Genomic DNA, 23,293 nt, shown 5'->3' on the forward strand with positions numbered 1-23,293 from the left:
AGAGCAAGTTGGCGCTGGTCCCTTAATTGTAGCCTGCGAGGTGCCTTTAACGCGAAGCTGACAGATCATCAGGAAGAGCAAGTTCTGGATTTTCGCATTTGACTGCGCACATGTGATCGCCGGAACTCGCTCTTCGATTTCACCCTTAATAATGGTGAGCGCTCTTAGGCTCACCGTTATTTTAAAAGCAATTTGCAGCCCAATAATTCCACACTGGTAGTCTTCTGAGTGTGCTCAGTTAATTATTACATGGAGGTAAAGTTATTGGGATCGATTTTCACTTTCACCAGTGGCAGAAAATGAGCTGAATAACAACTTCAAAACTATCCCATGACATTTTTTTAAAGTGCTCGAGAGATAGAGAGAGCAAGCGAGAGTCACAACAACCCCAAGTCCCTGAAGTCTTATGTCACAATGAGGCAATTTCCACTTTCGACGGTGGTGGAAATTGATTGGTTGCCGATTGGTGGCCCATTATACACATTGACAAGGAAAATCGGGCGGGATGAGTAATGAGCGTCCAATCGGCAACCCCTCATAATCTGCCCATGCCCAAAGTGAAAATTGCCTACATTGTGTCACAAAACTTCAGGGAATTGGAGTTGTTGTGACTCTCTCTCTCTCTCGCACTTTTAAAATGTTCAATTATATTTTTTTGAAATTGTTATTGTGCTAAACTGACAGAAGGTATAAACAGAATAACCACATGAGCGAGGAATTGGAGAGCTGCCAACATACAGGAAACTGTACTCGAGCATGAGGAATAATCTCATCAGAGGTGGGATAAGGGAAGAAATTCAGTGAAAAACTTCAAAAAAGGAGAAAAAAATAACACCATTTGCTGGTGTGGAATAAATTAGCATAATTCAATATATGAAACAGAGTGGGGCCGATTTTTAACCGGCCGCAATCAGTGATAATGGGACAGTAACAGCTTCAAAAAGGGGTCGGTAAACTTACCATCCCATTAACGCCGAAGCTCTGGCCGCTGCCATTTTTTTTAGAGGCTTACCGCCAGGTGGCTGAACCACCCACCTGTTTCAGTCAGTACGCCTCATTTAATGTGAAAATCGGGGTCCTATGATGTGCATAGGACCCTGATTGACATTTTAGGACAGGAATGGTAGGATCGTGAACCATGCATTCTCCGAACTGTTTTACTAGTAATGCAGCCGAAAAAGCCCTAGTAAGGTAAGTTTTAAATTATCTCTGTGCGGTCAGGGGAAGCAGGATGCTCCTCTGAGCCCCACAAAAACAATCTGGGCTGTTGCCACCACGGGCTCCCCCCTCTCCGATCGTGAACCCGAACTTGCACTGTTGCCAGCTAGGTGGCTTCTGGGCCGCCCGAAATTGCATTGGCCTAAATCTGGCAAGCTGCCCGATTGTAACGAGTAGCACACCAGCTATATTTAAATGAGGCCCGGGTCTCAAAATGGCCCAGGCCTCTTCACTTCTAGAACGGGCGGGCAGCTGGTGTACTCTGACACTCTGCTGTCCAAAAGATAAAATGTACCCCAGTAATATTTAACACCTATGGGTATGAGCCTGTCAATTCATTTTCCAGCTTTTTCTCTCAATTAATGAAGAATTCATTTAAAAGGGGGTTCTTTGCATTAGCCTATGGAAAATTTATAATTGGCATGATAATACCCTAGTTTATTTTATTCAAATCTTTCTGTGCTTCCAATGAGCACCAAGGTTAAATTAATGAGACAACGTCCTAGTTACAATTTCAGTTACAGCCTAATGTTGTACCGATTAAATAGATAAGAAAGAAACCCTATCTTCAAGTAAACTTCAGATAAATATTGAAAAACTTAATATTTTCACACCATTTAAAAAAAATACTTATCACTATTATCTATGTTTGGGTATTAAGGTTGAAACTTTACATCATTTATTCCACATTCTCAGATGAATTTGGCCTGCTTTTTGATCAGGCCTTAAGATGGTACAAGAATGAATATAAATAAGGAAATATGATTGTCCTATAATTGACACTATTTTTTTTGTCTTTGTAAACACTGTTCAATTAGAGCAAAGTTTACAAAATTCAATATTTGTTTTTATGAAAGGAATTTAGCTTAATAAACAGTCTGATAATGTTGTGTTCTGCATTGAAGAGTGACAGAAATTAAACTTTAATTATGATCATAGATAAGCAGAAAAGCCACTTACACATCTGGCAGATTTTGGTTCCGTTTGGTCAGCCAGTGGATTTAATGCCAAAATCTATGCGAGACCACCCAATGTGAACAAACATGCAACACTGTTCATGCATTCGGATAGAAAACTGGAGGAAATGGTTGCTACAGGAAATCTTTACAATGCAAGATTCCTACACACAACCATTACTTTTCACAAAGTTGCTTTGCCACATCTAAGACCTAAAAAGGTTTCCATTAAGAGTATTAGCATATCTTAGCTTCTGTGAGACATTCGCTTTAAATGCCCTCTACTGTGTAGCAGACAACATAAAGGAAACTATATGCTGTTTTCCCTTTTCAATATCTTGCCTTTTAATTAACAATATGAGTTCTACCATATGCTGTACAGGATTAGTGCATAGTTATACTAGGTACAGATGTTCAATAATTTTCCATTGTAAGCAAAAACCACAATTGTACAACTGGCTAACTCAGCAGAATCTCATCAGTCTACAAGACCATCCAGGACAGAGCAGTTTACATGATTTGCACCTTCGCCAGTGGACTCTATATCCATCTCTACCACCACTAACGCACTTTGACTGAACTGCGTACAGTATATCCTGTGGAATGTAACAACTCACCAAGGTTACTTCAACAGCACCTCCCTCCCCTGCAATCTCTACCACAGCAATGTCTTGAGAACACCATCACCGACAGGCTACATAATTTACTGATGTGGACATCGATCACCATTCCATCATTGTTGCTGGGCCAATATCCTGAAATTCCTTACTTAAGACCATTGTGGGAGCACTATTACCACAGTTCAAGAAGGTGCATCATCACCTTCTCAAGGCAATGATGGATAGGGAATAAATGCACCCTTGCCAGCATCACCCAGATCCTGAAAGCAAATAAAAAAACATTTTTGTTCACTGTTTTTGCAAACAATCTCAAGTGACATATTGGTTAAGGGGAAGTAAATGTATCGGCCAATGACTTGCTAGCTCTGGTTTCTATTTACCAAATGCAATAAATGCAGTAAGAATAGGCTTGTGTGATCATTTTTATCCTCCTCTCCCATTTTCAAAATATATTTTACATTTTCTGCTCTCTTTTTGGGAAATCATAATTAGGTGAGTTCTGTAATCGGTGGGCAATCCTCTCCACCAGATTACACCCATGTGGTGCAGATGAAAATGTACTACTTTATCTCTCCAGGCCACATACCATTATGTAGTTCATAGAGCAGACCATCAACCTGCTCAACACTGTAGCTCCTAGACTGGCCATTAGATAGGTTTGGAGAGCCTGCAATAACTCACCCTATGATTTCCTTGCCCTATGGTAAAGTGCCAAACCTCCACATCATTCCTCCCCCTGATGACAGGAACGGTCCATGTGGTGAACCTGCACCCTACCACATCTTGGCACTAAAGTTTCACCGACACTTTTACCTTTTCTTGTTTTTGGTACATTGTATCAGATGTTGATCTCCATTTCATTGCAAGTCTTGCATTGTATCCTGATATTGTGCAGTTACCCAAATTACAAACCAAATGGTATCTGTGGACATTGGGACACAGTGACAGTTATAGTTGGTTCAACTTGGTCATGTGTTCATAGCTGTATTACTGCTGTTGTTGTATGATTAGCACATAATCTGGCTCATAGGTTCGTGAATCATCAGGTAGCCCACATTTATGACCTGTTGATTCCAGTATTGCTTAACTGGGTCCACACACATATAAACAGAACAAAAGAAGTGTGCAAATCTTAGTAGCTTTTACACAATTGTGAGTTCATGTCTAGAGTGAACAGAAAATAACCTTTCATTTATCGCACTGTTGGATCAAAGCAAAAAGCAGTTTAAAGACATTAAGGCTGGTAAAGTCATATTCTGATGAATGATTTATTTAATCTGATCTGATGGTTTATATATGCTATCCATATCATTTACCTGTAAATATAAATATAAGCAGAAATTCAATTGAAGTAACATAATACATAAGCATGTTTGAGAATTAACTTATACATTCACATGTAAACTTTGAACTTCCATCCACTGTATTTACAAACAACTTTAAAACACACATGGGAGTCTTAACATGATAATCACATGAAGGTAGTTTTCAGTAGACTGATCAATATTGCACATTAATCGCCAATAAAACAACAGTGTGAATTACAGACTTGGTAGTTCAGTGCTCAAGCTCCAACAATCCTTTGGGATGCCATAGATTCCACCTCAGTCTCCTCAAATTCAGGATTCCACAGGTTTTTCATTAAGGTGACCTTTGTCAGCCATAAGTCTCTGCAATAGGAGATTATCTCTGCTGACTTTCCACAGGAAGTGACAAGATTTCTGAAGAAACAAATGGGATGAGATGTTAAAGAATGTGCTGCTCCTTTCTGTGGCATGCATAAACAACAATCGAACAAAATTATCAGATCTAACAAGTACACGGAATGATACCGACATAACATTAGCTAGTACAAAAATAATACAGGCCTGGAATTTCTTGAAACCATGGCACTGCTAAGGCATATACTATTATTATGTGGTGACTGACTGTAAAAGCTTCTATAAATATGTCACGAGAAAAAGATTAGTGAAGACAAATATAGGTGCCTTACAGTCAGAAATGGGGGAAATTATAATGCGGAACAAAGAAATGGCAGAACAATTGAACACATACTTTGGTTCTGTCTTCACAAAGGAGGACACAAATAACCTGCCAGAAGTGTTAGGGAACCAAGGGTCTAGTGGGAGGGAGGAACTGAAGGAAACCAGTATTAGTAAAAAATAGTGCTAGGGAAATTAATGGGGCTAAAGGCTGACAAATCCCCAGAGCCTGATAATCTACATCCCAGAGTACTAAAGGAAGTGGACCTGGAAATAGTGGATGCATTGGTGATCATCTTCCAAAAGTCTATAGACTCTGGAACAGTTCCTACAGATTGGAGGGTGGCAAATGTAACCCCACTATTTAAAAAAGGAGGGAGAGAAAAAACAGGGAATTACAGACAAGTTAGCCTAACATCAGTAGTGGGGAAAATGCTAGAGTCTATTATAAAAGATGTAATAACAGAACACTTGGAAGGCATTAACGGGATTGGACAAAGTCAGCATGGGTTTATGAAAGGGAAATCATGCTTAACAAATCTACTGGAGTTTTTTGAGGATGTAACTCGTAGACTAGAACCAGTGGATGTGGTGTATTTGGATTTTCAGAAGGCTTTTGATAAGGTCCCACACAAGAGGTTAGTGTGCAAAATTAAAGCACATGGGATTGGGGGGAATATACTGGCATGGATTGAGAATTGATTGACAGACAGGAAACAGAGAGTAGGAATAAATGGGTCTTTTTCTGGGTGGCAGGCAGTGACTAGTGGGGTACTGCAGGGATCAGTGCTTGGGCCCCAGCTATTCACAATATATATCAATGATTTGGATGAGGGAACTAAATGTAACATTTCCAAGTTTGCAGTTTACACAAAGCTGGGGTGGAATGTGAGCTATGAGGAGGTTGCAAAGAGGGTCCAATGTGATTTAGACAAGTTGGGTGAGTGGGCAAGAACATGGCAGATGCAGGATAAATGTGAGGTTATCCACTTTGGTTGTAAAAACAGAAAGGCAGATTATTATCTGAATGGTGATAGATTGGGAAAAGGGGAGGTGCAATGAGACCTGGATGTTCTTGCATACCAGTCGCTGAAAACGAGCATTCAGGTGCAGCAAGCAGTTAGGAAGGCGAATGGTATGTTGGCCTTCATTGCAAGAGGTTTTGAGTATAGGAGCAGGGATGTCTTACTGCAGTTATACAGGGCCTTGGTGAGACCACATCTGTAGTATTGTGTGCAGTTTTGGTCTTCTTATCTGAGGAAGGATGTCTTTGCCATGGAGGGAGTGCAACAAAGGTTAACCAGACTGATTCCTGGGATGGCAAGACTGACGAATGAGGAGAGATTGTGTCGACTAGGCCTATATTCACTAGAGTTTAGAAGAATGAGAGGTGATTTCATCGAAACATATAAAATTCTAACAGGACTAGACAGACTAGATGCAGGGAGCATGTTCCCAATGGCTGGGGAGTCCAGAACCAGGGGTCACAGTCTCAGGATACGGGGTATGCCATTTAGAATCGAGATGAGGAGAAATTTCTTCACTCAGAGGGTGGTGAGCCTGTGGAATTCTCTACCACAGAAGGCAGTGGAGGCCAAGTCATTAGATGTATTCAAGAAGGAGGTAGATATATTTCTTAATGCTAAAGGGATCAAGGGATATGGGGAAAAAGCAGGAACAGGGTACTGAGTTAGATGATCAGCCATGACCATTTTGAATGGTGCAGCAGGCCCGAAGGGCTGATTGGCCTACTCTTGCGCCTATTTTCTATGTTTCTATGATGTTGAAATTCCAGGAAATTATAGCATAAGTGACTTATGGCATTACTGAAGCCACGCCAAATTTTCCTGGCCATCTGCACTGCTCCGCCGATGCTCTTCACCCAAACAGTTAAAAATTAATTAAAGTAACTTCGCCCCCTCATTCAACACATCAGCGATGGCCTACTGCTTGCAGGTATGCTGATAAAGAAAGTCTCACACACACTTTCAGTCATAACTTACTATAGGAAAAGACATGCAAACAAATGAATATTGAAAATGGTTTACCCTGATTGAAATTAATCACAACCTGATAAATTTAATGAGGACCCAAACTATATTATTCAAAAAATCGAAGCATGAAGACCTAGGGTTGCCAACTCTGGACATATTCCTGGAGGCCTCCAAATGCCCCGCTCCCACCATTGGTCACCCAACATGTCCATCCTCACAGCAACCCGCCTACCCATGACAATTGGAAAGTGAATATATTCTTCATTACCCTGATTGGATGATTCTTGACTCAGTCAAACGGACTCTTTTCCCATCTCCAATATTTTTATAACTAATAAACAGATGAGTTCAAAGAAAATGAAAAAAAGTCACAATATTTTTTTAATGCTCCTGTGATTTTTCTCCAAGTTTGTTCGCAGCAGAATCCTGGAGATTAATCTTTAATTCCTGGAGACTCCAGGCCAATCCTGGAGGGTTGGCAGCCCTAAGAGGACCAGGGAGGGAAATAAAAGTATAGCTTGTGTCCATTCATTATGCATAGAATGAAATTGTTTGTACTGATCTGCTTAAAACCAGCCCTAATATTTTTATATCCTTTGATCTTCCTATTATTAATGTTTGTGTTAATGTAGTGGTTTCCAAACAGAAGGGCAAACCCCTCGGGGTGGGGATGGGGACACTACAAGGATATCAGTGGTGGGGGGGGGGGGGGGGTGCCAGGAGGACAGACTGGCCGAGAAGGAAAGCCACCAAGGCAACCTTGCATAGCATCTAAAGTCGGAATTTCCTCACATTTTAAATAAATTGAGCAAATTTAAGTTTAAATTCAAATGATAGACCGATGGAGCCTTACATAGTGAGATCTCAGCGCAGTGTGAGGTGTTTAAATTCTCACTGGTCCAACTTTCTCTTCTAGAAACCAATCAGAGCTGCTTCTGGTGCACAGTAATCGGTTACTATGCACCAGAAACTCTGATAGATAAAGCAATGATAGAAAATTAAATGCTTCTGTACCTAATTATTGTTCATGGCTTTGTCTCAAATTATTTTCATGCATTCTTATGAAACAATCGCAGGGCTGGTTTATAACCGCCTGACAGCGATTACTGCTGAGAGTATACCTAATACGATAGCTGTTTAATGTACTGTGTTAACCACCTCTTCCTCCAACTGGAATTCACCTGTGGAATAAGTTTAACGCCATCGGTGGGTAATGTGTTGCAATATAGGGAAAGCTGGCAAATAATTTATTGTTGTGCAGGAAATTTTTCAAAGATATCAAATTGTTGTTGCCTTTTTATATTTGAGAAAGGATTTACAATTGGACTGACAGCTGCTTTGATTCCAGGGAAAGTTTAGTATTCCAGTTGTAGTCTGTCTAAATATAATAATTTCTATCTAGAGCTTTTCAAGAACTTTTGTGTATGTTGTACAAAAGATGACTTAAAACAAGTGTTAATGTTCATTTCTAGTCAGCTCTCGGGTATTGCATGAATTAATTCCCCCTGGTTTTTTTTAAGATCAATGTAAAGACTTGTTCAGCATATTATTTTCAAGAAACCAGAATTATTGACAATTTGAGCCATGCATGCAGGTAGAATACCCTTTGGGGCAGACATAGCCATTGGCTGTTTCGCTTCTAATTTGTTGCTATGTTTGCTACAGCGAATTAGAAGCAAAGCAGCTAATGGATATGTCTGCAGTGTATTCAAATCAGTTCTCCAGCAAATATTGGCTTAAATTTGCTACTGGAGGATTGGGGACCACAACGGTCTAACTTGTGGTGTTTGGGGCCAAATGCGGCATTCCAGAAAATTCTGGGCCATTATATTCAGTTTTAGCTGGTTGAGCAACTGGACTGTCCTGAGTTATTATCCAGTGACTCCTACTGGAAAGTGTGCAGGTGTGGCGAGCGAGTGAGGACAGCATGAGTTTCATCTGGGATGCCCCTCTTATGTTTTGGGTTTTTTCTATCCTTCTTACTGTAGATTAGTTTGGCTCTCATAATCTTAAGATCACTGTCATGGGCAAGTCCCAATTCCCTATACATTCAAAATTGTTTATCCCAGCCTTGAGATCTAGGTAAGCTTTTGATGAAGCGCCGAGGATAATGAAACCGAAAACTCTGTCTTTTTATTGCTTATAGCAACTGGGGGAGTCCTATGCTTTCACAGGTTTTCCGTCATCTTCAAGCAATATATAGCATCACCCCTTCAGATCTCACTTAAAGTTTAAAGCCATGAAACAAATTTATTTAACAAAAGAGAACAAACAAGTAAGTAACTGCCATATACTAGTTATATACTTATATTAGACATCCTTCCACCCAACTCCTTGAGGGAAAAAAACACCATAGGCCCAATGCCCCACAATAAAAATCAGCCCCATAGTGTGTTAGAATACTATCTCTCTGTGCTATGAGGTTAACTGATCATTGCCCATTTAAACTGAATGGAGAATATATAGTTAAATGGTTGGAATGGTCCAGATGGGATGCTGAGGGAAGTACGGGCGTTACATCGAGTTACATCGAAACTATAAGCACAGAAACAGGCCATTCGGCTCAACTGGCCTATTCCGGCATTTATGCTCCACATGAGACTCCTCCCTCCCAACTTCATCTAACCCTATCAAGATACTCTTCTATTCCTTTCTCCCTCATCTGCTTATCTAGCTTCCCCTTGAATGCGTCTATGTTATTTGCCTCAAATATTCCTTGTGGACATAGCAGAAGCGCTGACAACAATCTTTCAATCTTCCCTGGATATGGGAGTAGTGCCAGAGGACTGGAGGATTCCAAACGTTACACCCCTATTCAAAAAAGGGGAGAGGGATAAACCTCGTAACTACAGAGCAGTCAGTCTAATGTCAGTGGTGGGAAAACTACGAGAGACCATTGTCAAGGACAAAATGAAATCTCACTTGAAGAAGCATGGTTTAATAAGGGATAGCCAGCATGGATTTGTTAATGGCACATTGTGTCTGCCTAACTTGATTGAGTTCTTTGATGAAGTAACAGAGAGGTTTGATGAAGGTAGTGCAGTAGATGTTGTCTACATGGACTTTCAAAAGGCATTTGATAAAGTACCATATAATAGACTTACCGGAAAAAAGAAGCACATGGGATTAAAGGCACAGTGGGTAACTTGGGAACGTAATTGGCTAAGGGATAGGAGGCAGAGAGTAGCGGTGAATGGATGTTTTTCTGACTGGAGAAAAGTATGCAGTGGGGTCCCCCAGGGATCGATATTAGGACCATTGCTTTTCTTGTTATATATAAATGACCTGGATTTGGATTTAGTGAGTACAATTTCAAAGTTTGAGGATAATACAAAACTTGGCAACGTAGTAAATAGTGAGGGGGATAGTAGCAGATTTCAGGAGGATATGGACAGACTGGTGAAATGGGCAGACACATGGCAGATGCAATTTAATGGGGATAAGTGTGAAGTGATGCACTTTGGGAGGAACAACATGGAGAGGCAGTATAATCTAAATGCTACTATTTTGAGGGGGGGGTGCAAGAGCGGAGGACCTGGGGGTACATATTCACAAATCTTTGAAGGTGGCAGGTGATAAGGCGATTAAGAAAGCGCATGGGATACTTGGCTTTGAAAATAGTCATTGAATACAAAACAAAGAAATCATGCTAACCCTTTACAAATCACTGTTTAGGCCTCAGCTGGAGTATTGTGTACAATTCTGGACACCACACTTTAGGAAGAATGTCAAGGCCTTGGAGAGGATATAGAGGAGGTTTACCAGGATGGTACCAGGGATGAGGGACTTCAGTTATGTGGAGAGATTGGAGAAGCTGGGATTGTTCTCCTAATAGCAGGGAAGGTTGAGGGGAGACCTAATAGAGGTATTCAAAATTATGAGGGGTTTTGATAGAGCAAATAGGGAGAAAAAGGCCGGTGGGTCGGTAACCAAAGGTCATAGATTTAAAATAATTGGCAAAAGAACTGGAGGAAAAATTAGGAGAATTTTTTTCACACAGAGGGTTGTTAAGATCTGGAATGCACTACATGAAAGGGTGGCAGAAGTAGATTCCATAGGCACTTTCAAAAGGCCATTGTACATGTACTTGAAGAGGAATAATTTACAAGGTTATGGGGAAAAAGCTGGGGTGTGTGATTAAATTGGACAGCTCTTTCAAAGAGCTGGCACAGGCACGACTGGCCGAATGGCCTCCTTCTGTGCTGTAAGATTCTATGATCCTATAATTCTATGAAAAGCAGTTATATATTTTGTAATTTATTCACTGTAAGCTTGTTCAATTCTAGCTGATAATTTATTGATTTTAGGCTGAATTTGCAGTACTTCAAGCTCCTATACATATGTAGCAATGCAGATACAATTAATGGAGTGAGAGCCCTGTGAGCATATCTATTATACCATCATCACTATAGTCTATTTTTAGCTTTAGAAGTCTTTTTTTTCAATTACATTAGGAAAATTTCCATCAACATCTGTTAACAAAAGACTAAAGATCAACCAAAGGATTAAGAACTGCTCTGTGTAGTGGTATTGTAAATGTGCTTGTGAAAATTTCTTCCACGTGCTATTTTTAGTAACATTGTAGAGCACATCAATAATGGCAGCAAAATACATTTCCCACAGCATTTGAAAGAAAAATAACATATCTTTGTTTAGCTCTCTAACATAATTTGAGTTAAAATATTAGTATTGTACTTCCCCCATCAATTACAAATGTATGTGTACTGTACGTACAATCTGAGTTGCCTGGCTTTACCTTGCATTATGGCAACTGCACATGGTTCAGTGATGACTGTTCATTGTGGCTGCTGCAATTACTGTGGAACAAACTGAATTCTCAGCCTATAGCGTAAATAACTGCACTCTGCAGCCTTCAGCTCCATCCATGGTGAGGTCATTACTCAAGCTACAATGAATAGATGCTCCTCTGGTTCCTTTTATCTTTTCCCTCTGCAGAACTTGAAACCATTGGAAAAACCTGAAGCAGCTGCTATCAGCTGTTAAAGTGTGCTGCAATGGTGTTCCCATTCCTGTCTCATCAGTGTCAGTTCTTGCTTTTCTCACTTGCCAGTTGGTCTTTTTTCATTGGTCATTGGATCTTATGTGATTATGAAGACTTTTACATGCCTGTTGGTTCTTCTGCTTTCCTAACATGCACTATGACTCCAGCGATTTCCCATTAAAAATGCAGGTTAAGTTCATTTTTGTTACCCTTTTCAGGTTTTATCTTCTCCCTGTTGACTTACTACCGAACCTGTCAATTGGCCCTACTGCCTCTCCTGTTGCCCTTGCTGTCTCTCCTACAGCCCTGTTGCCTCTCTTTCCAGTTTTGCTCCCACCCCTGTTGGCCTTGTAAGAAACGTTTGACTTGAAAAATATTAGAATCCAGTTGCCATGATTTTTCTTTGTCACCATCCCGAGTCTCTGCTGCCTTGTGTTACTGAAAGATTAGTTCAGCCTGGGTTTCACAGGAGTTTGAGAAAATTTGCCAATTTCTGTATAAGCAATAAACTGACTGTTGAAGTCCATCCTGATACAAGGCAACAGTGACTACACTTCAAAAGTATTGTGGGATATCCTGAGGTTGTGAAAAGTGCTTATACAAATGGAAGTTTGTTCTTTCTTTCTTTTATTACAATTATCAAAGGCATAATTTAATGTATTTGTAGGGACAAAAAGTGCAATGTCTTGTTATCCATTTATATAATTTTTGTTAATCATATGTATTTTTACTACATATTGCACCCCTACAGATATATATATAAAGAGTTTACAATCAGCACTAACAATCAGAAGCAGAATCTGTCATAGTGAAGATTTTAAATTTTTAAACTCTTTGGTACTGTATGTGACAATCTATATCTGTATTATGTTTCAATTAATAATCGATCATGTCTTCACTGCGTTAGATACATGATGAGTACACAGTTCATTGCGAACTTTTTAAATTTGGTCAAATATTAATATTCTATATCAGTAAATGGTGATCCAAAGCAGGAATGATTAATGCACTGTATTGCACGTAGAAATCTAGATTTACAACAAACCTAAAAATAAAGACTCATTTATCTTTCTTGCATTTCATTCCCTCCAATTAAAAATAAATTCTCGTCCAAACTTCGCTATGTTAACAACATGGTATCTGCACAGCTCATGTGAACTGTGTGGTTACAAGCGATCACATCTTCTTTCTTTTAGCAATTTGGTGGCTCTTAAAAGATTGCTGCTACCAAAACCTCCCATCTTGTTGCTTCTTTTGCCAGTTTTGCTGCCATCCCGACTGGTCTTACTCCCGGCCTTGTTGCCATCAGTATCACTAAATAAATCTAGCTTTGGGGAAAATGTCCTTTGTTGAGGCCAGGCTGTGGGCTATGGCTGGGCTTTGGGTTAATCTTAATGCTCAGGTTAGGATGAATTTATTTTGAGGAAGGAGCAACTTGATTTTGTTGAAGGGAATTGATTAGTTCTGGAGCGACTGTACTAGGTGGTTTCGGCAAAGTGTGTGTGTGTGGAGGGGGGGGTTGCGGGAGGAGGGGGGGAATTTGTTAAGGGGACAAAAATGTCCCTCAAGCTGACTCTTATGTCATTCTTGCTTTGCCATGGGCCATGTTGCTCCAGCCCCCCAAGATCAAAGGTCAAAGGTATTGCTTCTTAACACATTCCATTTTACCACTGTTTGCTGTGTGTTTCCAACATTTTTTGTTTTTATTTTGGATTTCCAGCAACGTCAATTTTAATTGCTTCTTATACCTCATACTGCAGCTTATTTGTTATTCACTCAATAATACCAATGCTGTGGGAACAGATTAAACTTTTGAACTTAAATTTGTTCACAATTTTATTTCATGTTGCCAAACTTAGTCATTCCTGAAGTTAGGTAGAAATGTTTTTTTCTGTCCTGTAAATCTAATATCTCATAACTGTAGGTCAGTTATTTTACCTGTTCAAAGTCTCTCTCTCTGATATGCACACACACTTACACATAAACGATCACAAACTATGCCAGTGAGTCACTTTGTAAAATTGGGTCAATCATCATTTTAACAAATGTTTGAAATTACAGAATGTCAACAGCAAACTTCCCTATTTCAGATTTCATTCTTATAAAAGAAAAGAACGAACTTGCATTTATATAATGCCTTTCACTACCCATGGACGTCCCAGAATGCTTGAGAGCTAATTCAAAATTGGGTCACTGTTGTAATGTAGGAAAATGCAACAGCCAATTTGTGCTTATCAAGGTCCCACAACAGCAATGAGATAAAACCTACCTCTTTGACCAAGCTTTTCTTGCAACCCTCCCCCACAATATCTCCTCTTTTGGCTTGTCATCCTTTTTTCCTTATGCCTCTGTGAAGCACTTTGGTATGCTTTTCTACATCAAAGATGTTATATAAATGCATGAAGTGTATTACTGTGTTCTGTTAATATATTAAGTGTAGTGTAGGAAGAAATTTATGCAAAACTCTAGTTCACCAAAATAACAATTATAAAGTGAAAAATTGGAGGTCCCTGGTTAGCAGGATTACTTGTGATATTTTGTCTCTTTTTAAGTTTTATTTATTTTAGGATTAAATTTCTAAGGCAGAAAGGGAGCACCCATGAATTTTATGATTTAATATGCACAGCTCATTTCTGCACATGCACAGTTTGACTGGAGCAGAACCCTTGAGGAGCTGTCTGCAAAAGCAGCCAGTATTCTACTCATCCTTACTCATATTAAAGCAGCATTTATCCATGTATGTCTGAAATTTACATTAAATCTTCAATTTTATAAGGTCAACATTTAAGAAAAAGTGTTGATTTTTCTTGTTTGTTTGCAATTGCAAAATTAAATGATATCAACTGAGTCACAGGGCATGATCATGTCATTCAGTGATATCCGAACAGAAATAATCCATTTCTTTTCCTACGGACTAATTTCTGGATAGATTTGTTTCAGTAGGAATTGTTTGGCCCTTCATTCAGCTTGTGGTAGTTACACATGATTTTATCAGCACCGTATTCATCAGCTAGAGGTGGCATTATGGTACAGGTTCAAGTCTAATCCACTACATCATTTACTGCTGCTGTACAAATAATATGCAGTATATTTAATTTAATTAATTTATAACAAAATATTTTTAGAACTATCGCCATGTAGACATATTATGATCAAATGTCTTTAAAAAAATATAGTTCTTTATTTTTAGTCTAGACGCATTGCAAAATCATATCTAAATATTTAATTCTGAGGCTTAAAAATAGAAACATTTTCAACTAAAAAATCCTAAATGGCTAAGATGCATTATAAGCAAACAAATTTTCTTGGTTAAATTTTTAAAATGAAACTGTCCCTAACTAATTCCAGCTAACTAAATTGGATGCACAATTTAACAATCACGAGGAGAAACCTAGCCCAAACCGAGGGCACTGGTATAATTTCTACCACCCCTACTTCAGTTCTGATGTGGAGATGCCGGTGATGGACTGGGGTTGACAATTGTAAACAATTTTACAACACCAAGTTATAGCTGGACTATAACTTGGTGTTGTAAAATTGTTTACAATTACTTCAGTTCTGACTGTGATCAGCAAACTCAATGCAGACTGGGTGTTGAATCTCACAATGTATTTTTAATTCACATTTTGAAAAACTCCACATCGACCAAAACAAAAATACAACAAGAACTGTATTTTTGCAGTCTGCCTTTCTTTTTAAAATTGTATCAGTAAATCAACAAAGGTCGTGCATCTTATCTGATGAGTATTTGTAATAAGTTACTGTGTTCCTACTGAATAATTGCTGTTTGTATACTGTATATTAAGCAAAAAACACAAGGGGGTAATTTTGACTTTAGGTGATAGGTTAAAATGGGCAATATCTATTCAGCCACCCTTTATACACCTCTCCCAATTTTAAAAATTGGGAGAGATGTGTAATGGGCGGCTTAATTAATATTGCCCGTTTTACACTATCATCCAAAGTCAAAATAATCCCTGAGAAGTCTTGACAATCTGAGTTAAGAACAAAAATATATTCAAAGGGAACAGCACTTGATAAGCAGAGAAATATATATACAATCTGTGTAGTTACTGACTTCAATAGAGCATAGGCCTATGCTATTTTATAATACAAAAAATAATAACCGATAGAAAATATGTTTGTTAGTTTATAATTTAAAACATATTTTTAAATCTGACAGAGTGGTGGCAAAACTGGGTATCAGTCTTTTTGCCACAGGTAGTGCCAAATCAAAAATTCACCTTCTCCAAAGAAATGTCTTCGATCACTTTCAAAAATCTCTTGAACAAATGGTGAGTCCTCCTGCCCGATATTTGATTTCCCAAAACTGTCTTTGTGCACAAACGTAAGTTTATGTAATAAAATTTTGCTAAGAAGTATACATAAAATTAGGATAAAGACTGCCAGCGATTTATGGTATTTATACCACAATTCACCTAACTGTATAACCAAGTGCCAAAAGCATTAGTCAGTTATGACACTTGGATTCAAGATTAGTATAATTATAGTAAACCACTGGAAGAAGTTATGTGTTCTTTTCATGATACGATTTTTTTTCCTGGGTAAAATGTAAAACAGAGTGCAATTCATGAGCACTTCCTTGCATGAAAAATGGAACGAGATTCCTCTTATTTTAATAGTTATGTATGTTAATTGTATGATTTATATCAATGAGTGTTAATTGTATTCAGGTGGTGGGTATCAATTGGGGACTCTCTTGTATCCTTTTTATAGGAGAGCTTATATAGGGTGTGGTGTGTGTGTAAGGGGAATCTCTATGAATAAAGGCTTGGAAGTGACTAAAGACCAGGCTCTGATGTTCTATCCTTCACCTCATGGCTATCCAATTTTGACAATATACGGAGCTCCTGGGGGTTCCTGAAGGCTTAACAACAACAACAACAACTACTACTACTACTACTACTACTACTACTACTTGCATTTATATAGCACTTTAACATAGTAAAATGCTCAGGAAGTAAATGTGCCCTATCTTCTGATACATACAGCCGAGAAAGGCCCCAGATCTACTGAGTTAGCCGATATCAGCCAAAGTAGTGGTGCTTGACTTCAGAACGTCCATACTAGCATGTCTACTTGTAGGGGTATAGGTAAATTTCTCAAACTGGTAAGTTGTGATGAGTGGTGTTCCACAGAGGTCTGCGTTGGGGTTGCTCTTATTTTTTACATACTTACATCGATATTGAGGGAACAGTATAAAAAATTCTGATGACAGCAAATTGGGAGGGGGTATGCCAAATTGTGATCAAGACAGTGAAAGACTGCAAGAGAATCTAGATTGGCTAGCAGATGCAATTCTATTTAGAGAAGGGGAAATAATATATTTTAGAAGTGAGAATAGGGGAAGGAAACACATCTTAAATGGTAAGATTTTACATGGGAGCGAAAGAGCACAAGGACCTTGCTGTGCAGATACACAGGTCTTTAAAGGTGGCAGAGAAAGAGGGTAAGGCAAACTAAATATTTGATCTTCTTTCTAAATTAATAGAATACAAAAGCGAGGAGGTAATGTTGAACAAGATCTTAGTTTGACTACAGTTGGAGTATTGTGGACAGATTTAGGCACACCATTATAGATAGGAGAACACCAAGAGGCTGCAAAGGGATATAGACAGGTTAAGTGAGTGGGTGAGAAGGTGGCAGATGGAGTATAATGTGGGCAAATGTGAAATTATCCACTTTGGTAGGAAGCATAGAAAAGGTGAGAGTTTAAGAAATGATCGTATTCAGAGGGATTTGGGTGTCCTTGTACACAAATCACGGAAAGTTAACACGCAGGTACAGCAAGCAGTTAGGAAGGCAAATGGTATGTTAGCCTTTATTGCAAGGGGGTTGGAGAATAAGAGTAAGGAGGTCTTGCTGCAATTATATAAGACTCTGGTGAGACCACACCTGGAGTACTGTGTATAGTATGGTCTCCTTACCTAAGGAAGGATATATTTGTCTTAGAGGGGATGCAACGAAGGTTCACTAGATTGATTCCTGGGACGAGAGGGTTGTCCTATGATGAGAGATTGAGTAAAATGGGCCTATATTCTCTGGAGTTTAGAAGAATGAGAGATGATCTCATTGAAACGTATAAAATTCTTAGAGGGCTCGACAGGATAGATGCTGAGAGGCTGTTTCCCCTGGCTGGAGAGTCTAGAACTAGGAGTTATAGTCTCAAGGTAAGAGGTCAGCCATTTAGGACCGAGATAAGGAAAAACTTCTTCACGCAGAGGGTTGTGAATCTTTGGAATTCTCTACCCCAGAGGGCTGTGGATGCTCAGTCATTGAGTATATGTATGTTCAAGATTGAGATTGATAGATTTTTGGACACTAAAGGAATCAAAGGATATGGGGATTGGGCAGGAAAGTGGAGTTGAGGTAGAAGATCAGCTCTGATCTTATTGAATGACAGAGCAGGCTCGAGTGGCCTTATGGCCTACTCCTGCTCTTATTTCATATTTTCTTATGTTCGATATCTAAAAACAAAAGGAAAGGTACTGCGCAAATTCACTAGGATACTATCGGGAGAATTACAGTTATGATGATACTTAAGAAGTTAAGACTTTTCGTTTTAACTGGAACAGATAAGACTGAGCTGTGACCTGATAAAAATCTTCGAGATAAGAAAGAAATAATTTGCATTTATATAGCACCTTTTAACTCAAGATGTCCCAAAGAACTTCACAGCCAATGAATTACTTTTAAGGTGTTTTCACTGCTGTTAGGTAAACATGGCAGCCAATTTGTGCTCAGCAAGGACCCACAAACAGCAATGAGATGAATGATCAGTTAACTTTTCTTTATGGTGTTAGTTGCGGAACAGAATATGGGCAGGACACATGAAGAACTCGCTTGCTCACTGTCAAATATTGCTGCGGGATCTTTTGCGTCCATCTGAACAAGCAGACGGTTTAACTTCTCATCTGAATGTTGGCACTGTTGACAATGCAGCACTCCCTCAGTAAGCCATTGAAGTGTCAGCCTAAGTTATGGGGTAAATTTTCATCTTCACTGTAGACTGTAATTTGGCAGTGCGCGTTGCCACTAATTATAAAACCTGTCCATTTAGGTGAGATCTACAATGAGCGGCTGATTCGCTCCACCAGATTACTGCCCAGGTGAAATAGTGATAGATTGTTTGAACTGGTCAGTAAGATACTAACAAGAGGGTACACATTTATCACAATCACAAAAAAATGAAAGGAAAGGTTAGAAATAATTTCTTTACATTCGCACCAGACAAGTGCCAGGCAATGAACATCTCCAACAAGAGAGAATCCAGCCACCTCCGCTTGACATTCAACGGCATTACCATCGCCGAATCCCCTACCATCAACATCCTGGGGGGTCACCATTGACCAGAAACTTAACTGGATCAATCACATAAATACTGTGGCTACAAGAACAGGTCAGAGGCTGGGTATTCTGCGGTGAGTGACTCACCTCCTGACTCCCCAAAGCCTTTCCACCATCTACAAGGCACAAGTCAGGAGTGTGATGGAATACTCTCCACTTGCCTGGATGAGTACAGCTCCAACAACACTCAAGAAGCTCGACACCATCCACAAAGCAGCCTGCTTGATTGGCACCCATCCACCACCCTAAACATTCACTCCCTTCACCACCAGTGCACCCTGGTTGCAGTGTGTACCGTCCACAGCATGCACTGCAGCAACTCGCCAAGGCTCCTTCAACAGCACCTCCCAAACCCGCGACCTCTACCACCTAGAAGGACAATAGCAGCAGGCACATGGGAACAACACCACCTGCACGTTCCCCTCCAATCACACACCATCCCGACTTGGAAATATATCGCCGTTCCTTCATCGTCGCTGGGTCAAAATCCTGGAACTCCCTTTTTAACAGCACTGTGGGAGAACCTTCACCACACGGACTGCAGCCGTTCAAGAAGGCAGCTCACCACCACCTTCTCAAGGGCAATTAGGGATGGGCAATAAATGCTGGCCTCGCCAGCGATGCCCACATCCCATGAACGAATAAAAAAAAATGCAAGGTGGTTAGAAGGTGGAATTCTCTGCCACAGAGAAGCAAAGTCCATAGGTATTTTTAAAGGGAATTAGATTGTTTTTTGGAAAAGAGGAGTATTAGAAGGTTATGGGCAGCAAGTAGGGGAGTGGGATTAAACTAGATGGCTCATGGAGAAAAACAGTGGTGCAGCCTTGATGGTTCAAAAAGCCTTTTTCTTTGCTGCAACAATCTATGATTGTAAAATTATCTAGTTGCCATTGGAAAGTGTCTCATTATCATCCCAATTTTTGGTCGGAGCAAGGTGGTAGCATGACCAATATCTGTGTACAGTATTTGCTGTCCCATTCCCATCAATGTCCGGTCCACCATGATATTACAGCAGGCCAGGAAATAGTCGTTGATGCTCCCACCCGAAACAGGCTTAATAACATATGCAAAAGGGGTGATGCTCATAGCAACCTGATGTAATTTTAATGTTCCAACAGGTGGCACATGCATTGTGCAAGCCCCAACCAGTGGAGGCCACTCTAGAAATGCTTCAGGTAAATTCTTTAACGATTTTTTGTGAAACCTCTGCAGCCCCTTCACCATGATTGCCTGCCCTCCCCCCCACTTTAATAATATACTATGGCTCAGCTCCAAATTTCCCACCCTACTTCCCCCCAATTGGAGATCTTCCTGTCAGCTCCCCAAACGGATGGAAAGCTGACTGAAAATATTTTACAGAAGAATGACCATGAAAATGGCTCAGGCCGCCAACAAAGTTCTTCGTTGAGTTTTCTCCGCCCACTACCTGCCTGATGAATGGGGTCATATGAAAATCGACTGTGGATATCAAGTGAGTGCAACTTGGACTCGTTGCACTCAGTCCACATAGTCAAACAACCTACCAACATTTGCTTTTTATGCTCACACATGAAGAATGGCCCCTTGGACAAGTTGGAACAGGCTACTACAGAAGCATACCCCAAGCAAGAGATAGGGGGTAAGGAGAAAAAATTGGTTAAAAAAAATTGGCCCATTATTTTATTCCATCACACCAGACACTAGCACTTCACTACACGAAGAAGATCACAAATAGTTGCTTTAAATAATCCATTCTTTCTGACCTCTTGTTAGCACTCACCACCATGTATCTTCCTCCAGCCTGGATGGTCTGGGGTGAAAACTTGTCCATGATTTCCAGGAATGCTGCAGTTCTGCAATTAGTTGGCTGGAGGCATGGTTCTATTGGGGTGTATCAGTTTTTCCCTCCCGGAACACCTCTCTACTGTGTACAACTCCATCTAGTGGCCTGGGTGAAAACAAACAAAATTCACCCAGCTGAAGCACACAAGCTTGAGTGACAGGCACCTCTCAGACTCGAACACAGTATAGTTGGTCGTCAAGGATTCAATCAACTGAGCTACTTGGCCACTACCTATCAATTTCTATCTTGTTGTACAGTGCTAACTTCCTCTCTATTCGATATCATATCCACCATACATACAAATGCACTTAGCATGTTGACATTTTGCATTAATACATATATTTTTAACGACATAACTATTTGTACAGGAGAGCTTTGTTGTCTATTTAAGCTCCTGATGCTATGTACCATTCTCTCCCTCACTCCTTGCACTCTATGGGGAAGTCTCTCAGTATCATGAGTGAGTGAAATTAAGAACTTTCCATGTGTACACTGCAGGCAAAATGAATGCTTATTTAATGAGTTCTGAACCTACCTAAAATATTAAGCAGATGAACAACAGTGTGTCTATCACCAAAACAGATTGATGTGTTGACTTGCCCCCATCTAGCAAGCTTACCCAGTTTATTTTAAATGGGTTAATGCCTCAGTTAAAATAGGAGACAGAGGATGCATTAATATGCAGATAGAGGATGCAGTAATACGAATGTATTAAGCATTAATAATAATTCAGTTAATATTGCCAACAGTAATTTCGAATCTTAAATGTCATGATTTTAACCATGCTTCAAGTCTCTACGCTCAGAAGATAATTGTTTATGGATCTCTTTCTTCCTCATACTATTTGAATCCCATATTTGAGCACTGAAATCTGAAATGAACTTAAATAAAATGTTAAGAGCTGGCAATCCTACAATAAATTCCTGCTCGTTACCGTGGCAGTGGTACTCCAATGTGCTCAGAATATTGGGAATTCATGTATTTAGACAAATAAAATGTTCTGCAATCTGCCATTCAGCGAGGCTAACATAGTACAATTCTTGATTGTGAGTTCAAACCACAATCTGGGACGTGGTAGCATAATCTAGGCTGACACTCCAGCGCAGGTGCTGAGATATGTCACATTGCTGGTGACGCAGTCCTTCAGATAATATATTCAAGTGGACACTAAAGAATGCACAATGCCAATAATGCTTTTGGTAGTTTTCAAAGAAAGGAGTTCTGGTGTCCTTAACCAACACCAACAAAACTCTACATTAACTGTTCAATCATCATATTACTTTTTGTAAGATCTATGCAAAAGGACTGCCACGTTTACCTACATAACAATGACTGTACTGCACTGTATGCGAAATACTTTGGTATGTTTCTGAGCAATGTGATCAGGTGCTATATAAATACAATTTTGTTGGGGGTGTAGGTATTTTCTTTAAAATAAACCTAACCACCACAAAAATTATTAAAAATGACTCAAAGCCTATAAACCAAATTATATAAAAAATGTAAGAAGGCCAATTGAATGTAATTATTTATCCAGGTAATGATCCCCACCAAATTGTAAAGATGCAATTTTGCCACATATAACCTACTCAGTTCAAAGCATTCACTGGGTAACTTTTGTATTCAGTGGGACCTTGGCATTGTATTTCTATTTATTTGAGAATAAAGTGGGTTATTAGTACCTTTCACCTCCAGATCCAGGTTCAAATCCAGCTCTGATTGTTGTGATGAAAACCTTCTTTAGATCAATTCCTAACTGAAGTGAGCTTGGGGAGTCTCTAACTAATTCCTAATCAGCCATCAGTCCAAAGCACAAAACTGGCCATTATTTAGTAGAAATTTGTCCGTGATTTGCCACAAACTGACTGTTTTGTCCAGGAAAGTGCAAAAGGATAGCTAGTGTTGAAAGTGGAAACAGCACGCTGGTGCAGCAACAGGTTCTATTCTGAGGTAAGAGCTAAGGCATATTTATGGTATAGAATGCAGATTCTGCATCTAACCCATACCATATCTGATCTGACCTGGGGGTACTTGATCGTGGTACTAAAATGTTTCATTTCCCAGTACTAAAGTTTATATCCCAAAAAAAATACTCATAATGTAATTTACTGGCAATTGTGAACTCACTACTGTGCGTTTCTCTAGGTTTCAGCTGCTAAGGTCATAAGAACGTAAGAAATAAGAGCAGGAGTGGGCCATACGGCCCCTCGAGCCTGCTCCACCATTCAATCAGATCATAGCTGATCTTCAACCTTAACTCCACTTTCCTGCCCGATCCCCATATCCCTTGATTCCCCTAGACTCCAAAAATCTATCTATCTCAGCCTTGAA

At 39.6% G+C, this 23,293-nt stretch overlaps 1 protein-coding gene across 1 annotated transcript in view; it reads right to left on the reverse strand.

The window, feature by feature from the left end:
• Nucleotides 1-4,187: 4,187 nt before the first annotated feature.
• LOC137332133 (histamine H2 receptor-like) overlaps nt 4,188-23,293 on the reverse strand; it is a 30,317-nt gene continuing 11,211 nt past the window's right edge. The window contains exon 2 of the mRNA XM_067995840.1: nt 4,188-4,515. Within this exon, the coding sequence (XP_067851941.1) occupies nt 4,359-4,515 (157 nt within the window). The 3' untranslated portion in view covers nt 4,188-4,358. The remainder of the gene's footprint in view (nt 4,516-23,293) is intronic.

This window comes from Heptranchias perlo, chromosome 14 (assembly GCF_035084215.1).
Source record: "Heptranchias perlo isolate sHepPer1 chromosome 14, sHepPer1.hap1, whole genome shotgun sequence".
NCBI lineage: Eukaryota > Metazoa > Chordata > Chondrichthyes > Hexanchiformes > Hexanchidae > Heptranchias > Heptranchias perlo.